At 34.9% G+C, this 21436-nt stretch overlaps 1 protein-coding gene across 2 annotated transcripts; it reads right to left on the bottom strand.

The window, feature by feature from the left end:
- Positions 1-1173: 1173 nt before the first annotated feature.
- Positions 1174-21313, bottom strand: LOC113499151 (UPF0518 protein GJ17503). Of its 2 annotated transcripts, none has more exons than XM_026879499.1 (17): positions 21034-21313; positions 17156-17332; positions 16319-16503; positions 12064-12133; positions 11434-11518; positions 10431-10539; positions 9884-10044; positions 9382-9518; positions 8770-8856; positions 6018-6185; positions 5327-5536; positions 4794-4934; positions 3933-4458; positions 3422-3600; positions 2855-2996; positions 2359-2469; positions 1174-2197 (listed from the first exon to the last, which is right to left on the bottom strand). In XM_026879499.1, the coding sequence occupies exons 2-17, from the start codon at positions 17303-17305 to the stop codon at positions 1953-1955; spliced, it is 2706 nt and encodes a 901-aa protein (XP_026735300.1). In that variant the 5' UTR covers positions 17306-17332; positions 21034-21313; the 3' UTR covers positions 1174-1952. The 2 variants fall into 2 exon arrangements, with proteins under 2 accessions (XP_026735300.1, XP_026735299.1); XM_026879498.1 differs by having other exon boundaries at positions 6018-6206.
- Between the last annotated feature and the right edge of the window lie 123 nt (positions 21314-21436).

The following is a 21436-nucleotide window of genomic DNA, read 5'->3' on the forward strand; positions in this document are numbered from 1 at the left end:
TTTAGTCTTACGATACAATCACAGAAAATGTTTCGATAAATAATTTTGTCTTTGTTGTAAACAGACAATTTCAACATGTTTGTATAATTTTGCGCGAACATGTTCAATTGAATAATTATAATTCGTAAATATAAATAATATTTGCATCCTTAGGACGGAAACGGACGTCTTGCAAACATTTTTATAATTAGGACGTAACTTAAAAGGTAGAGCTACACTTTTTTGACTTACATAGTTGTTAAATTAAAATAGCGTCCCCATTCGCTGGTCTCAAGTGTGGCCCTACCTTATTTTTGAGCGAAACAGTTTTACAAAAAAACATGATTTATAGTTATTCACAGATTAGTTAATAATTAAAGTAGAAAAACTAATACATAAAATAAAACACTACAAAATAATCGTTTCACGAAAATAACTAAATATTACACACAATATTAAAATATAATTTTATCAAGATAAATTCAATGTCAATAGTTAGTAAAAAAAAACAATTTAAAACAGTAATGTCCAAATTACAGATATTTATTGGTTAAAAACAAAGTTTATTTAACTTCAGTGTTAATAAACATTGTTTTAATATCAAAATCAAAACAGACATTATCGTAAAATATGTCAAAAGTGTATAAAAACAAGGGGAATACTTTTTGTATTTTAAGCGATTTAAAACAATTTATATCAACAAACATTCATTCCGATATTAAAAAAAAACAAACAATTAAAATAAAGTTAATTACACACAGACGTTATCCTTCATCACAATAAATATTCACCAATCTTTTGAACATTACAAAATCACAGTTCAAAATTACGTTGATGGCAATCTAGTCAATGTTAAAAAGTAATTGCAACTAACTATTCTAGTAAAGTTAGGTACTTAGATTAAGTATGTGATGCTTACTACAACTAACGAAAGTAGTACGCGAATAATTCCCGCAAAAGTGCTAGCATACTTGGCCGACATTTTAAGGATCATCATCATCATCATCATCTCAGCCTATCGCCGTCCACTGCTGAACGTAGGCCTCCCCCAAAGAGCGCCATCCATCCCGGTCTTGGGCAGCCCGTATCCATCCGCTGCCAGCCACCTTCTTCAAATCATCGGATTTTAAGGATGTAAATTGACAATACATTTCTATTAAATGCTGTTTTTGACATTAGTATGTGTACATACAGTATGACTTAATTTGTATGTTGGTCACTGGGGGAGGCATATGTTTAGGGGAGCAGATCTTTATAACTGAGATAAGGAGGTCTTTTTTCTTGAATGCGAAAATGTTCCTGTTTGTTAGCCTTTTGCGGAGATTATAGTACATTTATTAAAAACTCATTTTTCTTTTTAAAGTTTGTTCGAAAACTTGTGATGTAAGAAAGTTAACGATTTGTTTTTCGCCTATTATTCTTATACTAAAAGATATGATTTAAAACAGCAATATTAGTTACAAAGTTTTTTGTTAGAAGCAATTGCAGTTAATCTGTAAAGAGAAAAAGTCTCAAAAGTTGTAAGTTTATATCTACGAATTTATTTCTAATATTGACAATGAATACTGTTCATTTTATTTTTTATTCGTAACCAATTATCTTATCAAAATCGTTAACTTTCTTACGTCGCTGACTCACATGAAAGTTCCATTTCTCTTATAACTAAATTATTTACATTACGTTGTATAATTTCGCTATACCTAAAAGGCAACTCGACACCCACGGTAGGTCATCACTCATTTTATAAACACTTCTCGAAACGCAATGTGCGTTAAACGACAAATGTTATAACACAAATAGGTACATAGTCGATTTTTAATCGATTCTTGAAACAATCGACTAAACTGTTAACAACCAGTAATTTGATTATGGCGTTCCACGATTTGACGTGAAATTTAAACGAATGTGTCAGCTGAGTTTCCGCTGACGTAACTTTTTTTTATGTATGTGCCTTCAGCGGCTTTGGCTCTCAGTCATAAGGCCACCGACTGTATGTAGCCGTCGTCTTCGTAGTTTCCTGCTGCTAGCCTTAGCGCGTGTTCTTCGCAGAGAGCCGCTAGTTCTTTAAGCCATTCGTCTAGTATTACCGCGTTGAGTATTGAACGTAGTGTGATGGATTGGTTCCAGTATGACTCTTGTGTGAAGTTGGGTCGTTTGTGCGGACTCGCGTAGGTATTGGTTTGTGGACTGTGAGCGATTTGTTGGGATGGTGATGATGCTGTTGACAAGAACAGTTTATTACAACACTAAACAAGATGTCTTATTATCAGTTTGCAATTTAGTTTCATTTTGTCTCTTTAATTAGAAATTCTTCGATTAATTAGAAATTCTTCTAAATAACAGTACAGATTTACGGAGATAATATATAGTAATACTTACAGGATAACCTTCTGCCAAACATACTGGACAAGCTGTTGGATAGACTTCGTCGTTTGAATTCGACGCGTCGGAACGGAGAGTCGTCCTTGAGAGCTACTTCTTGGCCTTGACCTGAACAAGTATGTTGAAGATTAAAAAATATATTGAAAAAATATATGAGGCGCTAAATTTTACTATTAGGTTTTTGTGTGAAGTATAACAGATCAGGATTAAATTACTTATAGATTCTCAAATTGTACAATCTCCATACTAGACATCAATAGTCAAAATGACTTTCTAGTATTAATAAGCGAGCAGACCATATCGGTCTACTCTCTGGTTTTAAAATTTATTTGCGGAAATCGAGTGAGGAAATCTTGCGTCTTTGCGTCCCCAACAACTCTCGTAATCAGTAGTAAACATGTCAGAAACACAAGACTCAGAACCCTGATATCCACAAACGGAAACACATTCTTATTCAAACAGTATAAATAAGCTATAACAATGAATGTCTCACTTTCGTCATTTGTCGGGCCTCGCGTCTTCACCAGCGCCATCTCGCGCTGTATGAGGAAGACTCTCGCTTTGTCCACGAGCTCGCCGGTGTTCTCGATACCTTCTGTTAACTCGTCCACTTCTTCTTTTAGTTTACTTAAAACCTGGGACAAGAAAAAAATAAATTGAATATGAAATGAAAAGTATTAGTAGTGTCCTGCAATCTCAAAATCCGATTTTCACACTAAGGAATTTAATCCTTGGGTAGCGGGGGACACAAATATTAAAGTCACATGCCCAAGGACACCCTGACTCAGGATTCGTGGGGATCAAAGTCGCGACACGTAGCACACTGTGAGTTTGGGATGGAAACTCTACCACACGGATATCCGTGCAGTCAGTTAAAGAAAAGTTTATTCTCTCTGTGACGTTTACTGATAGATAGATACAGTAGAGTGGCATTTCGATCCCACAACTGCAACAATTCTATTACAGTTGACACGATAAGCCCTCATGTAATGTGACAATCAAACACCATAACTACTATCTTCGTTCCCTTTCACTCATTTCTAAGGAGATCGCAACTTACTTGGTACAGAGAAGGCACATTCGGCTGCAGTATGAAGCTCGGACACAGCAGTAGTGACGTCAGCAGCGGTGTCGGTAGTGACGCCAGCTTGGATATCACGCTCGTTACTCTGCAGTTGACTATCACTTCTGATTCTAATAGCATCGCGGTCTTCTTTAAGAGACTGCTTAGTAGTGGGCCTGGGGATGGAAGGTAATTGAAATTATTGCTTAACCTCGATTGTGCGAAATTTGCAGCTGTTCACTGTTCTTGAGATACTGCCTGGTGGGAGATGGACGTACAGTTGGACAGACAATGTAGTAACAGAGTTTGTTTTTACCTTTGGGTGTAGAACCCCTTAATAATGAAGATTGCTTAACTAGGCTTCTAAGGAGTCAGTTACCTCCACACTAAACTAATCAACTTTTTTTTCAGCGTGAGCATGTTACCTTCATACGGACCGTTTCACCATTCAAGTACAAAATCAGGACAGATAGATGACAACTATATATTCGGACATCAAAATACTCACCAATCATAGACTCAGCGCTGGCCCTCCAGCTCCTAATCAAAGGCACTTCCCCGTCATACTCCCTCGCCTCCCTCTTCGCGAAGCTCCTTCTAAACAACTCTTCAGCGAAACCTTCATCGCCATCCACCTCCTTATACTTAAAACTCTCGTATCCACTACTCTCCCCCGTAGACGTCAGACTATCATGTTCCTTTCCTTCATTCTGTTGTTCATTCACGTCATGTTGTTCATTCTTTAGTTCCTGCTCATTCAGTGACGTCAGACTGTGTTGTTCTTTCTCTGAACTGTCACTTGTTTTCGTCTCGTAGCCGCTGGTGCATGATATCAAGCTGTCCTGCTCTTTTATTAGTGTTTGTGCATCTATCTCTTTCGTTTCTTTAGTGTTGTTGTTGGTCTCGCGTTTCGGGTTTGTTATGCTATCGTATCTTGATGTCCAGTTGCTGCACGCTATTACGCGGGATACGATTTCGAATCTTGAGTCGCATATGTAGGCGTGGTAGTTGCCGAATAGCGTGTCGTTGGGGTTCTGATGAGAAAACATTATGTATGAAAATATAATACTCTTAAGGTGAAATTTTGTATTTAAGGAGTAATTATAAATCTCTTGCACTTGCTGTTCTGGCTAACTACTGCGACACGTACAACTTTGGTATAATCGAAAATGGTCAACCTTAAAATAACCACAGTTTTACCATAAAAATATTAGCAGCTGAACATTAACTGTGAACAAGGCAATATTTTCCACCATCTCGAAACCAGTTATTCATATATTATACACTCCGGGGAAATGCCTGAATCGTTCCACATTCCATTATTCCAATATTATTAGATTTAAAAAACAGTAGCTGTATTAAAACTTACACCATAATTGACTTTAAGCTCATGCACGAGGTGGCTCATAGCAATGTCGTCGTGCACTCCGTTGAAGCGGCGTTCATTATCACTCTTCAAGTCCAGTACACGTCTCCCGCTTTGCGCCAGCTCGTCTACCCACTGTCGCGTCTGTTAACAAGTTATTGGATCAATATTATTCATGAATCTTCAGATTTCTGAAACATTTTGAAGATAAGCGTCGAATCATTTCGCAACTACCAAATTATTTAAGAAGCTACTACAGCTTTTGCAATCGTAATGATATTTCAGAGGTGTAACTAACTGGCCCAGTACTAAAAACGGACTCCCATGTCTCTTATAACGGTAACATGTCAAGAAAGCGAGATTACGCATATTAAAAAATATGAATTAGAGCTAGAAATATACACATTCATTTCGACATCCAAAAATATACGATTTTTAATTTGCTTGTCAATTGAACGATATACGATATAAATATTGAACGTTTGCGTGCTGAAACTAAACGAAGATATATTCTATTCTCAGAAGACCAAACTCACCTTCTCCATAGGTCTCAAGCAGCATCTGGGCGAGAGTCCCAAAAAGGCGATAGCAGCGTCCCTGTAGGGTTCAGGGTCCGCTATCTTATGCCTGTAGGCGACCATCAGGTGGTGGCCGTTCAGGACGTGCTTGAAGACCAGGTCCACCATCACGTCCTCGCAGTTCAGGTCGATAAGCGTCTCCATGAGGGCCAGGGATACCAGGGATAGCTGGAAAGGGAGTAAAATTTCTTGTATAAAGTAGTAATTTCATTAGTGTGATATGGCAGTGTCAACAGTCATACATGAAACTTGCCAAATTGTGTTACAATGTATCTAACTCAAGTTTCGGCTTTGTAATGCTTGGGTTCTGCGAAGGTACTAAGCTACTCTTCGAAAGCATGGACTCAAAATTCATTAATTACTTCGGTATTAAAAATAGTGTTTAGCAAACCTACTTACACTGCCATAAAATATGACTCCATCATCACACTTGTACACAAGGAGAAAGTGAAGCACTGTCAAAATTCAAGTTTATTTATATACGATTATACGATTCTGCCTAGATCCTCCTTATACAACCCTGACTCCTTCATACTCGTAGACAAAGAGCTGTAGCACATTCCGTAGCAACCCTCTTCAAGTCACAAATCGTAGCAACAACTATCGTAACACATTCATTTTAATCTTATCATCCTAATCAGTTCCCCACCTGTGAATTCCCCTCGAGCCTCCTCAGCAGCACGTCCACAACCCTGACTCCGTCATACTCGTAGACGAAGAGGAAGTGTAGCACGGCCCGTAGCAAGCCTCGCCTCGTAACACAGCGTAGCAACAGCTCGAGGTAGGCCATGGCGGCGGCCTGCTCGCCCGCGCCACTCTGCAACGGCGCCGCTTTCGTCTACGTGTGCACGTTAGTGGGCTTAGTACGTAATTGCTATAACGGTTGAGTGACAGTTTTAAAGGATAGGGGTAGGAACTAAATGGGGTTAGGTTTGGTTTTGTTTTGGGATACGAGGATCGGTTATAAGGTTGGGTTAACGGTTGATTGTTGTGTAGAAGGTTTTCTTTTTGAACCAAAATGTTTTTTTAATGGTTGATCGGTTATTATTTATGAAAGCTAGTTAATAGCTAGCTTGGTAAGTAGGGATAAGCAAAACCAAATTCTTTAATTCAGATCACAAAATTGTTTAGGGTTTTTTCTTCAGTATTTCTCAAAAGCCTTTTCTTAAGCTTTTGGGATTGACTCCATTGATATCTAAACTATTGAGTACATAAAGATCAACAAGGGTTTTAGCAAATTTAAATAAGAGGAATTATTCAAAAATTGTTGGGTGCAGGTGGTATTTTTTCAAAAGAGTTTATTTACGAGTAGTTAAATAATGTGAAAAAGAGGTTACATAAATTTCTTTATTAATTCTGTGCATCCAAGAAATATTTAGTTAATCAAAAGTGCTGGAAGATTAATTTGATTATTTCACAAATCATAAATGAAGGATTTTGGGTTAAACTACAATCACCAATAATGGATTTTAATCGATTCATTGCTAAACGATCAACGCTTCTTTACCCCACACAAAAAAAAACAATTGAATATTTATCAAAAGCAACACAAAAAAACCCAGACACGTCATCCACCACCGTTAAACATATCGACTAGTATCGAGTGATATCGATTATGGTATCGAGTTGGGAGCGATGAATCGATTAATGGATAGTTACTGTCACTAAACCGCTGATCGGCATGGCCCATACCGGTGCGTCCCGCGTGCAATTCAAGCCCACTGACGTGATGTTACACCATCTTATGTAAAGTACATTCCATGATAAAAATAAAAGTAAAAAAAGGTTCTACTTTGAATGAGGATTTTGAAAGCCTCTTCAGACTAACGTATGTAGTCTTCCTTAGTATACTTTCATCGAAAGCCTACGCCGGATAAACAGGGACTAAGATGGATTTCAAATATCAAAAAATGTATGAAAATCTTGGAATGTACTTAAATCAAATAATCATTTATGAAAATGTATTATGACTTATAGACACAGTTGCATTAGCACACTTGTATTTGCTTTAAGATCATCTGCCTAAGTATTTTAAAGTAGTTCTAATGCAATATGGGCTATAGTCATTTTACATTTTGGAACAAGTAAATATTTTACTCAGCGTTGTACAATCAGCACCGAACATATCACAAACAAATTACACTTCCTAACAATGAGGCATGTATGCCTATACATGCCTCATTGTTAGGAAGTGTAATGTTCTTTTTCATATTTAAATAGATAACCTCTGATAAATTGGCTTACACCATATACATTTAATATGAAGAAAAAAACAATCTCCTGAATAGATATATTCGATGCTGATACACAGTCTGTCAATAATTTGAAGTATAATGAATTCATTTCATTCAGAAATCAATTGACAAAACAAACATGTAAAAACACACAATACCGAAAACAAATAAATATATAATCAAATCAAATAAATAAATAAAAATATACATAAATAACATAAAAAAATCTAAAGATTTTTCTCAGCAGAAAACTCAGTTTTAGTTCAGCAATAAGTCAGATAGCAAAATTATTAACTGAACAAGTAGAATAATAATAATAACTCGAACAACGAAAGAAATAAAAAACGAATCAAGATCGAAAGTAGAAAATATAATTAAAACAAAAATTCTAACTTTAATATCTCACCTGTCTTTACTGAAACAAATACTAAATATTTAGCCATTATAATGTTAAGTATTCAGAAAGTTTTCTAAGGTACAGTCAAATACATAATGCAATTAATTTCCGTCTCAAAGTAAACGTAACATTTCTTGCGTATAATTACATTTTTAATGTATTATGTTTATCAGATTTATGTGTTTGACTGTACATTGTAAAGAAGTAACTGTTTTTGTTATTTGTGCATTGAAATATTATCTTAGATTTCAAGAACCAATCTATTAAAGTAAAGAAACGAAATTTTATCACATTTAGTAATTTAATTATTATTTGCTTATCCATTATCTTTACCGCCGCTATTTAATTTAAATATATTATCATAAAATATTATAATAGTAAAATATAATATTAAAATGTCAAACCCAGCCATTTAATGAAAAGCAAATTTGAAGCTTTGATTTTCATGATATTATGTCGTAATACAAATCGATTCTCGAATCGTATCGATATTTTTTAATTAATCAAAATATCAGCATTTATAGAACCATACATATATTACGTTACGTTATCTGTATTTCGTATTTTGCAAATGTTAACAAATGTTAAACTAGAAATAAAAAAAATACCTTTGAGTTAATAAAACCGCCGAATTTTAAATTGAATTCGCTATCAATTACTACCGGTTTCCAAAATACCAATTAATACGCAGTGACGTAATATACGTATGGTCATATAATAATGTATCACACCCCAGCGTCACACTTCACTCGTATTAACCCAATGTTTACCTGTAAGAGCGCCGGCCCCATCACAGGTACTAGGAAACCTTGGTACGATAAGTCTAGCAGGTGCTTCTTGATAGATGGGTGCGCCACCTGGTGGTAACAAGGGTAAGTATTAAATTAGATATTCTGCAAAATAGAAATGATTACTTTACATTGTACATTATACAGCGTGGCGCTACGATGGTAAAATTATTAATGTCACCATTGTAGCGCTATGCTGTAAATTTTTTACGCAATGCCAACCATGAGGTCTGGTCTAGTCTGATCTAGTCAGATAACCATGGAAAAGAAAAGGATCCTTCCTTTTCTTTCATCTAATCTATCAATCAATCATGTGTTGTATAACAAAAGCTTAAACTTTATTCCTTTTTTACGGATGGGAATTCATCAAATGACTATTCCACTTTGGTTGAACGAAAGGAAGTGTTGATTTTGTACGGAATAAAGCCCGCCCAAGTTCCTTCCTTTGCTCTTTGTGTAACGGTAACTTTTTCGGACAATCCCGGTGGCATCGGCGCTAATGAGCTTAAGTTTGCCGAGACATATTATTCCTCAATTCTTATCATATAGCATTTCAGCACCATTTTAGCATGTTTTCAAACTAATATAGTATACCTGTGCCACAGCATTGCAGAACTCCAGCGAATCAATGAATAACGTGAGTTTATGTACGTGGTTGACATCATCAGGCGTCAGTCGGTATGTTTTATCGCTTAGCGTGCGTGGTAGGAGGGAGTATAGACCGCTCAGACCTGTAACAGATAATAAGCTTTATATTGGGACTGTTCAATTAGAAAGTAATACAATTGTGCTACGAGTGTAATCTTTAAATCTACCACCACGTGATAAAGTTATGTATATTATTATGGTTGTGGAAGCGTGACAGCGCAATACACGGCGTAGAGCGGCATCTCTCGTCTACAACCATTATTGCTTTTAGACGTGGCGGTAAGCCCCTGTAGTGAAATCGAAGCGAAACAATTTGATCTCTAGGTCAGAAACCTCAGTGACTAAGTTGGTAAGGCATTGGTGCTAAGCGCCAGGAGTCACAGGTTGAAGTATTACCTAAACACCATTACATACTTTATTCAAAATAATTTTACTATTTCCTGCTTACCTGTAGCAAGTACAGGACAAGTGTTCCCAGCCAGCATGAATTCGGCCAGTTGTGGGCATCGCGCGGACATCTTAGCGCAGAGTAGTAACGCATCGCGAGCCGCCGCGCCAGTGCTGCCCTCACGGTGGACAGACGATAGCAAGAGGCGAACTATTATGAACCTGGTGATAAGAAGTATTAGTTTATAGTAGTGTTATTATGAGGTTAGAGGTGTTTTGACAAGGCCCAGTCCTTGAATATCAGGGAGGCCTATACCCAGCACTGGCAAATGGAAATTTAAGGCTGATGGAGTTGATTGTCATTGCCTATAAAAGCAAGATTATTTGGAAGGACATAAGGAAATGTTCGGCCTTTGATAAAAATTGGTAGTTTGCGTTCACAGAAAAGAGATTAAAATATAACTTTGTTTGATCTTATTACGTTTTTGTCCTCATTAGAAATCGATGTCATGACAGCGATGTGTATAAATCGATACTTACGATTCGATTATATTAATCGATTTATACGCAAAATGAAATAAATAATTGAAAAGTTAAGCAATACTCACTCAGCCTGCGAACCCTTTTGCGTGTGCGTAGTCAAAAAGAATAGATCTAAAAAGTTTATGTTCTGCATCAAGGCGACGCATAGCTGATTCAATACTGTTACTAATTGACCTGGAATATAAACAAAAAATCTTATATTATATTATTTATAAATAGAAAAAAAACATGATCTGTTTGTAACCTAAACCACTAAACTGATATTGGTGAAACTTGAATTCTAAGAAAAGGTAATTCAAATCAAATATATTCAAGTTTCCAGAGGCCGGTGAAAAAGTTAATAAAAACATAGTAGTCATCATTTTCTGCTTAAATTGTCGTTCTGAATCAGTCCAAAGAGGTTTATTCATCATTAGCATTAACAAGTTACTTTATAATTTGGATTAAACCATAAACTGTGATACGATAGCCATTAGCGATAATAATAGATAGTGTTTCTAAAACATTTGTATATTGTTTGACTCATTTTTGTTATCTATATAACAAAATTTGTTCAAACGGATCTATCAATATATATTTTCTATGTGAAGTGGAATGATAACTAATACAATAAGTTAGGCGTTGATTCAGAATTTGGGGAGTTTCCTCGCAGACGAATTTTGGTCGATAGTTTGCGAATTTTCTCAAATTTGTACAATCTGTATGCTTGGTTATAGATACACACATCAGTCAAAGAGACGGCGGAATGCTCTCGAAAAACAAATTAAGCGCTCTTTAAGTTTAACTCGATCGAAGAAAACTCTGACGTCAGTGGGTACTGTATTGCGCAATCATTTCAAACATTCCATTCGTAACCATGGTAACGCCCAATAATTTTTACCTTTGAATGAAGTCGAGATACACTATGTGACTCAATTCAACACTCTTTAACTCAACGCAGACTGATAGAAGTCACATATAAATATATATCACCGTGGGAGTGCCTTTATCTCAACAGCTGGTAAGATAGATATATAGATCACGTGAGATATACATACAGTTATAGTATAGATTTGTTGGATAACTCACTCTCAAGATTAGGTGGAGGTAATTCATTCCTGAAGCCGCTCAGTAACTTCAACAGCGGTCTTAGGAATGGTTCTGCTGCTATCACCTGTGTAAACAGAGATAAAATTCAAACAACGATTTTGCGGGTAATAATTAAGTAATAGGCTTGATGATTTCCGAAAGATCCTTTTTAATCTAATTTTCCTTCACATCTAGCTCTTAGCAGGAATCGGATTTAGGTATAACTACGAATACATATGTACGTGATACATGAAAGTACGTATGTAGGTACATAAGAAAGTAAGGATAGGTGTATAAGTTCTTCTAAGAAGACAAATATAGGTCACCGAGAGGATCATCAGCGCCATCTATTTCAAATTAAACAAATCAAACTTCCGCACCGCTTCCGCGTAAACAATCAAATATTCATCACTGTTTCGGTCGACTATCGGCAGTGGAGACAATAAGACTTCTCTTCTAAATAAGTGTCATTCCAACAATCGCTAACGCCAATAAAAAACGCATGAATATATGGAGATGAAGGGTCAAAGTCAAGTGACTTATCGAAACAAAATGTCACTGATTTCAAATACAAGAATTTCAAAGAATTCATCAGATATTTATACAGGTACTTTATGTAAAATATTTTACCTGCGTGCTATAATGGCTGATGAGTATACCGAATAGTTTGAGCTGTTCCAAACGCACGGCATTTTCGTATCTGAAACAAGTTGAAGGTTATTATTTTATGCTTGTATACAGTAAATAAAAGTTAAGTTACTGAAAAATGGTGAAGGCTAAGTTGACGAGTGGCGGGGAAGAGTGAAAGAAAAACCGACCTCAAATTGGTTAAGAAAGGGCAGGGGTAGAAAAAACCTTTGTTAGTTAAATACCCAATAATACGATATCTACACAGGCAAAGCCGGGGCATAATACCATCATCCAAGCAGGCGAAGCCGCATGCAACATCTAGTTTTCATCTAAAACAAATCTACTGAACGACTTATATCTCTGCATCTCTGCCAGTTTTAAATCATGTTTATAAAAAGGTCGATACTGAAAATAATATTCAGTGAATAATACCTATTTTAGCTGATAAATTTGATGCAGAATAGTAATGCCTGATAACGGTACCGTCAAAGTATTAAAAAGCTAAAATAACTTACAAAAAAAAAATAAAGAGTTCGTTGATTTATCATAAATATACAAAGGCGTATAATTTTTAAATAACTCTGTATAATGTTTTAGTTTTTTATAAACAACATTTGAATTTCAGACGTATTCAGTTGCCATAAAGCTTAGTTTTCCTTTTACCTATGTAAAATTGAATTAGCAGTTTATTTAGTAGTTTAGATAAATAATGCAAAAGTAATTACATCTCTTAAATAGGTAGCTCTCGCGTGTAGTTACAGGCGAGAGTTAAAAGACGTCTGTTTCTACTTAAATTGCTGTAGCATAAATTTTAACGACGAGTGCCGGGAAGAAAGTTTGTTGAGATCCATCCATCAATGGATGAAGTCAGTACGAAGAGTTTAACTAGTATTTAATGCGATTACTGTAATGTACCCTTACTGCTGAAAGCGAAAAACTTTCAATGAAAATATTTTGACGTGAATGGTCATTATCTTTCGGTCTAATATATTTGTCAGTATAGTAAAATGGTTGCTACTCTTTCACGCAGAAACTACTGAACGGATTTGTATAGATTGGTACCTACACACATCTTTACCCCGATTTTATGACCCCGTGGTTTCGGGAACCTCGTGTAAGCCACTGCAATATCTAGTAACATTATAAACGCGAAAGTTTGTGAGTTGGAATGTTTGTTACTCATTCATTTCAAGACGAAACGGACTTAGATAAAATTCAGCACATAGATAGAATGTTCTTTTTTGTCAAGAGCTCCGGCAAACATTCAAGTCACATGCACAAGCGTTCGTAAATAACTTGAATGCTTGTTCTAGGCTGAGGACTCTTCCGATATACTCGTCGAACACGCAAAAGCTGGTCGAACGCCAGGATCCCAACCTTAACATATCAATGGCTTTAGCGTGATGACTATCCTTGCAGTCAATAACACATGGGATAGGTACTTGCAGGTATATTTTTCGAATAATACCAAATAAAGTACAATTCAGCCTTAAAACGGTACTTTTTCAGTTCATATAAAAGTAAATAATTCTTTATCTACAACTTGACTGATTAAACGATAAGAAGCAACAATAGAGCTAACGTAAATTAATATCACACCGTGCGTCATCAATTGGAGAGGCGCGTTTTTAATTATATTTTATTTATTTGGTAGCCGTTGGTTATGACAAGAGCGATAAAAAGATTAGATAGATGACTTTTAGATAGTTGCTTTGACAGTTCATATTCTACTCTTATTAATTTTCAAGTGGGTTTTTGAGTTCTAAGTTTTATTTAATTTAATTTTTATTTTATTTTATTGGGACAACAAACAGTAGCATATTAAGGTTTACATTTCAAGTTCTTATTTGCTAAAATAATAAACATACTACCCACAAGTTTAAGTGACGTAACCAAATACGGTCAAATGCATGCAAATTGCATTTCGTTCCGTTAAGTCACGTGACTTTGACTTGTCATTTACACACATTCGAGGATTTTTTAATGTCATCAACGATTCTAGAAATGTCAGTTGGATTTTAAAATTATAAAATAACTATTTAATCATTTCTATTAAACTAATTAAAAATACTTTTGTGCGAAGTAAATATGTTGTATGCATTATAGTTTAAATTTTGAAGTCGTTTTTTTTTGTTAATTTAAGATATACACTAACAGTTATATTGTTAGAATTAATGTTTTTAGGATGAACATTTAATTTCATAAATTACGTAACGATATATCGATTACACAAATTGGAGTTTATAATGCGATAATTATAAGTTACGCGAGCGAAACAGCGTCTCACAGCTAGTAAATACGGAGTTACGTCAAATGTTAAACTTATTTTAATTTCAAACGGCCTATGACGAATCGTAGACACATAATCAATGCTAGAACGAAATATAACAATGAATTTACACGCTACAAGTTCACGATCAATGATTGGCTGATAAAACTAGCAATACACATGAATATTACATTTTATTCTAGAACTGTTTAACTTGTGTAGTTTGGTGTATAGGTCCGAACTAATAAATATCTAACTTTATGAGAAAAAAACATGCAATACTATAGTTAACAGTTTTACTTTTAATTATTGTTTCTGTTGAGCAAAGCACAATGTGTATTTCCTGATTAGCGCAGAGGATACCCTTGTAGGCACATACCAAACTTAAAAATCAAATTTAATATTTAAGATAGCTACAGAAACTACAGATGTATAAGGTGAAAAAGGAGTGTTGAGTTTGTTAGTCTGTGCCTAGAGGCTCGCAATGTAAATTTGGTTCTATCAATACGGTTGCATTACAGACCTCGTTAGCTAAGCCCGTGCTTCGGTTCTCCCGCATCGAATTAAAGTCCTGAGCAGTCATGATTAACTTTGTATTTGAATATAAAACGCCAAATACAGCCGTTTCGAAAACGGTTTACACGTTTACATTACAATTACTTGTAAACTGAACAGTTATTGCCGTTGTTTTAAATAAATTCATGAGTCATAGAGGAAATAGTAATAATTAGATTAAACAGCATGACCTGCTAGCAGTGTTTCGTATTTAATTATAATTTACTTTTTAATTTGTTCAAGATGCATTCTAGAATTACTTTAGAAAAAGGCTAATAAGATTAATTTGAGAAATTATTAATTTGAGATTTTTTTGAGAAATTATATTAATAATACTGTTTTTGTTGCGATGGTTGCGTTGGCTGCGTTTTCAAAATGAAAGTAACTAATAGTATTGTACTAGTCTTTGGGGCCACTACAACAAATCTACTATGTAATATACAAAGGCTTGTTCTGTGTCTGGTGTGCCTTAGTGTGAGTGATTTGAATGTTTGTAAAACACCTTTTGAAATTGGGGGGAGAGGGAGGATCCTCATGGACACCCACTTCCTCGGGGCGAAAGCAAGTAGTATGAAACTCTTCTACATCTGTGATGCAGAGATAACAAGAAGTAAGTGCATGAATACACAAGGGTGGTAATAATATTATGATTCTAATAAAATATCTGAAAAAGAGGAGACGGAGGAGATAGACGGCAAAACGATCATAATTACAAATGATACATATATTCATGTCAGTTAACATACACGCGTAGTTGACTCATATTTTGCATTATAGTCTAGGCAATGCCCTTAATATTACCTACGAAACGGTATAAAAACCTTATCATCGTTTTACATGTAAGTGTATGTAATCGCTTTGTATAAATTGACATACAAATTCGTACAATCAGCTTTGTTCCGCACAACACATTCATTATCAAGCGATAAACAAAAACGATTGGCATTCCTCCGAGTATTTATGCAAATGAGATATTTTAATTTTGTTCTTGTTATTGAACGAACAAAAGTCATTTCTAGAGAGAATTATTCGCGATCTTTCGAGCGCTTATTTAGACGTTGAATTTGAAAATTGTCTCTTTGAAATCGGTTAAAGTAGCCTGTGTTAATCTAAGGAGTTAGTTACCTACACATCAAATCTAATCGGAATAGGTCCAGCCGATTTAGAGAGAAGAGATAACAAAAACTTTCGCTGTCTGTTAAACAGCTACTTCATTGATAAAGCAAATATTTGTTTAACTATCATACTCTTCGGGTAACTGAAAGGTGTGAAAAGAAAATACAAATTTTCATGTCAAAAGACTGAGGTACTATAAGAATACTTTTGAATTATTGATGTAAAACATCTTGGTACAAATCTTGTTCTCAACCAAATCAGTCTTCCAACGATGCAAAATTCAATTATATTTTTTAAATTTATCTTTCTACTTACTTCCCAGTACATATAGCCCACTCGTAGAGTTTATCGAGTAGGTTCTCGCTAAGCAGGTACTCGAGGCAGGCGGCGGGACTGTTCGTTGTGTTTATCTCTCGAGCCCTCGCCTCCAGGACTAGGAGCGTGGCTAACTGCTCTAGGTGGTTCACCACGCCCAGCACGTCATCGTGAAGATGGTTCGGCTGAAAGGCGAACAATTTGGTGAAGAATTGTTTATAATGTGCTGGTATGAGGTTTATTTTCTATATGAAGAATGAAACACAGAAAGAGCATAGCAAAATATCGCCCTACGGGTCAATTCCCAATGAATGAGCTGATGGCCATAGGAAAGAGCAAATTCGCTGCCTCTCATTCGTCTTCAAATCAAATGACTGTGAACTTTTAACTCACTTTAATTAGATTCAAAATTATTTGTAATAAAAAGTCGCTGCCAGGCCACTGCTCCTTCGGCGTGATTTGACTAGCTGTCAAGCTGTCTTCGGCATTGTGAAATGGAGGAGGTGGTTGAAAGTAATGCACGTCGATTCTTCAAGTTGTTATCATGCCTAAGATGTCATGTTTATTGCATTACGTCAAATGAGGACTACTACCATCAAAGGCATATAGCCCCCAGAACTATATTATTTTGGCATTTAAGGATTGAACACGAAGTTAACATAACATAGAACATAAATCACCACGACATATGAAGATTTATGTATGTGTGAAACTGGAGACAACATTAAAATAAAACCGCACGGGCGCATGACGTCACCTTTTGTCTAAAGAAACCAGTTCTTTATCTGAAATACAGCATTCAAATATTTATTTAGCTTACAATTGAACGTCTCTTACCTGTGACTTGAGTATTATATCGTGAGCCTGTTGCCAGTGCTTACAAAAGGAACTGTAGCATGCCTGGGGTTCGTAGTCATGCCGAGGGTCGAGGGAGCGCGACAGCTGACGCGCGAACGACAGGCTCGTCGAACGAAGCCAGCCACTCATGGTTGCTTCTTATATTGGGTCCAGCATCTGTGACAAATGTTGGAGTTATGGTTGGCCAATACTGGTATTGTCGAGGGGTGTAAATGTAAAGAAACTAAAGACCAGTTATGATTGGCTAACATTGGTATAGATGAGGGCTTATAAAACTAAAGGCCAAACATTATTTTGATTGACTTTTGCAGTAATTAATTTCGTCATCTCCTGTTTCACAAACATTCAAATCACGTGTTTACAGGCTCCCAGACTCGGAACAAGCGATCGTGTATCAGACAAATTGCTGGTAGTAGATGGGGATCGAACTCGATGGTTTATCGTGGGCAGGGAAAAGGTAATGGTGTTTTTTTCTAGTGCCTGGGATACCTCTGTGACGATTTCCTTTAAAGAAAAACATTCACTGTACAAAATCGGGTTTTTTGTTCATAAAATTAAATTGACCGTTACTTAGAAAAAATAGAATTAGGTTTCTGAGTAACACTTGCAAATTTAACGATTTGTATGTGGAGTAGGTCTAGAATAACAGTATTTACTAGTACGACTATATATCAGTTTAGTTAGGTCACGTCACGACTGATTAAGTGTCCCTATTATGTCCCTCAAGGGCACATACGTGCGTTTTTCCTATTGAGACATGCTTTGCATAACCAATCGTGTATAGTGCGATAAAGGCAGCTTATATCCTAGCTAGACTAAGCAATGGCTACTATAACAGAGATCCTTGTCAAGTAATTCCGAGTACAACCAAGTATACTAGTCTGGTGATTATCAAGTTCAAAAGTCATACTTCTGGGTCGATAACGTGGTCTTTAAGGTCTATATGTAGAAGGGGTTCTGCTTCGGAAATAACCAGTAACCTTAAGGCAGAATAAAGTAATCATTCTCATTCTCATTCTGGAAGGAAAGGACTTAGGACCGTCGGACTTTAGAAGGAAAGGAATAGATAAAACATCTGTTTATACATACGCTGAGCACAGCAATATTTGCCGAATGACTTTTTGGGAGCCAGATGTTAATACTTTCACGCCTTTATTATTACTGAAGAACTCAGGTACATAAACGGTATCGATTGTTTTTAGAGCTGTTGTAAGAATTACTAGTAGTGGACTAGGCCGAGTTGAGAAGGTCTGGTGTTTACTGACTGCAGTTGACTGCATTTACCGATATCACATAGGCTACAGTACCAAATACTTTTACATTACCACTTTCACACCATAACTAAGACCATGGTTTGTATGGTGCGAACATACATCTACTTGTGTGTGAATCGCGAACAATGTTTGTTGTCAGTGAAACTACGTCTAATTAGCATTTGTTAGGGATTGATGTGAATTTCAATAAAGATGGAACGGCAATATGATGCAATATGATTTAGTGTGCATTCAGAGGTGGGAATACGTAAAATTCGTTTTTGTTCCATTGTCGAATTATACCCGTAATGTAAACATTGCTTGGATAATGGTTGTGGTTTCCTCAGATAAAACGATTGTCTATTTTTTTCGGCTTAAAAGACAACTGTTACTACATGTGTTTACTAGTGCAGGTACCACAAAAAATACTAGAAATGCCACTACGCGGTTTGTTTTGTGTTTGTTTTACAGCTATATAGGAGTTTCACATCCGGATAGTATTTATATCTGAAATTTCTTTTATTATACGTCAAATAATTATATTAAAATTTTGATTAACTCTGAAAGCATTGCTTAATCTAGACGTCGACTACGTAAAAGTATATTTTTTATATTAATTTCTAAGAAGACTAAATATTGATAAATTTCTGTTGTTTACAGAAGTGCTTTCTTAAATATTCAGTCAACATAAATACTAATCAGGTATAAAGAGATCACAAACCATACATTTAATAACTATTACTATTCACTTCATTCCTGCACCAAAAAGGTTACAATTATATTGTCAAAATGTACCTTTCTTCTACTAAGTGACCAGTTTCTAGATTCAATGGCTGTGAACATTTCGTAAGGACCTGCGATGACCTTGTTGGAGTTTTGTCATAAGAGCTAACTATACATAAATCTGTTCGTTTAGTTAAACAAGAGGAGTGGGAGATTTCTATCCATAGATTACCAAATTGTATATAAAATTAATAAAAATATACAACAATAATGAATCTATAGAACCGATAATATATTTAGAGGTTGTCAAAAACAGAGGAAAATGTTTTTAAATTCTTAAATGTTTTTCTGTTATATGGACAACTCTATAGAATTTTTTGAAGAACTTTTTCATGTTCATAATGTTGTAAACTTTCTATAATTAGGAGCTTTTTAGAAATTTTTTTTTTAAATACAATTAATATTGCTAAGTGCTTGAGTTGTTTATATTTTGCCACCAATTAGTGTCTACCTCATCGGAAAATTTAGATATATTTTGAGTCTTTTTGTAACTAATTAAAATAGCTGCAGTGAGGATCACTAATTAAAAACAATCTGAAAATTATATATGAAATAGAAACTACAGACAAGTGCATATAGACAAAAAAACAAACTTTTACATTTTTGTGTTCTTACATATTAAAGACAATCTGAGTTGAATCTGAAGGCTATATAACATTCTTTTGAGTCGATATCATTTTAAATTTATCTCAATATACAATAAATATAGTATTTAATAAATATAAAATAGTGGTTTCACTTTCACAATTAGGAGCACAAGAAACACAGAAGCAGCCATTTTTAGATCACACAGATTATGTCCTACCTGAGGAGTTGAACTCATAGCGATTTACTGCGAGCTTATTGGTACAATAACCTTCTCCACTAGGCAATCATTACAGATTTTATAAATTTATTATTTATATGAAAATTGTAAATATACATAAGGTTAGTAGTTTCTGTATTGTTAACCTGTATGGCTTGACTTGTTATTATAAATAATTATTAATTATACAGGTTGAGAGAAAACAATAAATATTTTCTATAGGCCATTTCATAATACCTTCAGTTAGTCAATTGTTGAACATACATAAACTTATATTATTCTAAATCAAAATAAACATATTTTTCCCTATGATTGTGGGAATAAAATATTATTCTGTTTAAGGTAAATTACTGTGTTGTTATAGGTTTTGTTATTATATTTTTACTTAATATTAGTGGATATGTTTTAGTTTTTATTTTTGTTAAGGAAACATAGTTTAGTACTTGTATTTAATTACTTAAAGCAAAAGATGCAAAAGAATGCGAGTAACAGTATAAAAACCTCAACTTGTACTAATTAAAATAACAGAAGGTGGCCATGAGAATTATTTGTTTTTGAAGGCTGTTCTCAAGCAATTTAAGATATTTACACATCTGTCACACTTATAAACATTGGAAATGGGTGATATATTCTACAAATGTTTCGTTAATCACATATTGATATAATGGACCTTAACCCAGTGAGTAAGAGAACGTGTTCTAAACTCGAAATATAGTAATATTGACGATACTAGGAAAATGTCGTGACTAATCTATTACTACACTGGGTACATAAGTTCTTAACAGAGTTGCAATGTTAATATGTAGGATGTGGTCGTTAAAAAACGCGGGCGATATTAACGAAGATTCGACTAAGAGATAGGTCTATACTACTAAGTACCAAGGTATACAATAAACCTTGACATTCGACTTTTAACATCTCACACACAAATACTACAATCTTAATCTATTTAATCTTTTTAACAATAATATTTATACTAGTTTTATTTAGTAAGGAATTATTGCAAATAAACTTACGGCAAGGGAGATTCTCAAGTTGAAAATAGATGCTGTATCCCGCAAAATAAACCACAAAAGTTACATGATACGCAGTTCACCAAGATGAATATTATGTCACCCGTAACACCAGAAGCTCGATTTTAACACTTTTTAACTATAAATATGCTATTTCTATCACTTTCATAGCCATACAGAATATTGTTTAACTCAATCGCTGCAAATTGTAATAAAAAGTGTAAATCGCAGAAAAAAAGAATGCAATTGGTAAAGACAACCATGCATGAATGACAGTAGTGATGTGAAAGACAACTTCAGCCAGATAGTGTTTTAGTAATTGATAATAAAAAATAGTATCACAATTATTAGTCGATTTTGTATTTTTTCCTATTAGTACAGTACTCTTTATAAAGAAACAAGAAAC

This window comes from Trichoplusia ni, chromosome 12 (assembly GCF_003590095.1).
Source record: "Trichoplusia ni isolate ovarian cell line Hi5 chromosome 12, tn1, whole genome shotgun sequence".
Taxonomy (NCBI): domain Eukaryota; kingdom Metazoa; phylum Arthropoda; class Insecta; order Lepidoptera; family Noctuidae; genus Trichoplusia; species Trichoplusia ni.

Coding starts and splice junctions, on each gene's coding strand:
- LOC113499151 (XM_026879498.1), bottom strand. CDS start 17,305: ATGAGTGGCTGGCTTCGTTCGACGAGCCTGTCGTTCGCGCGTCAGCTG. Junction 10,540..11,433: donor ACCTCCACCTAATCTTGAGA/GTGAGTTATCCA, acceptor TTTATATTCCAG/GTCAATTAGTAACAGTATTG. Junction 2,470..2,854: donor AGGCCCGACAAATGACGAAA/GTGAGACATTCA, acceptor ATACTTGTTCAG/GTCAAGGCCAAGAAGTAGCT.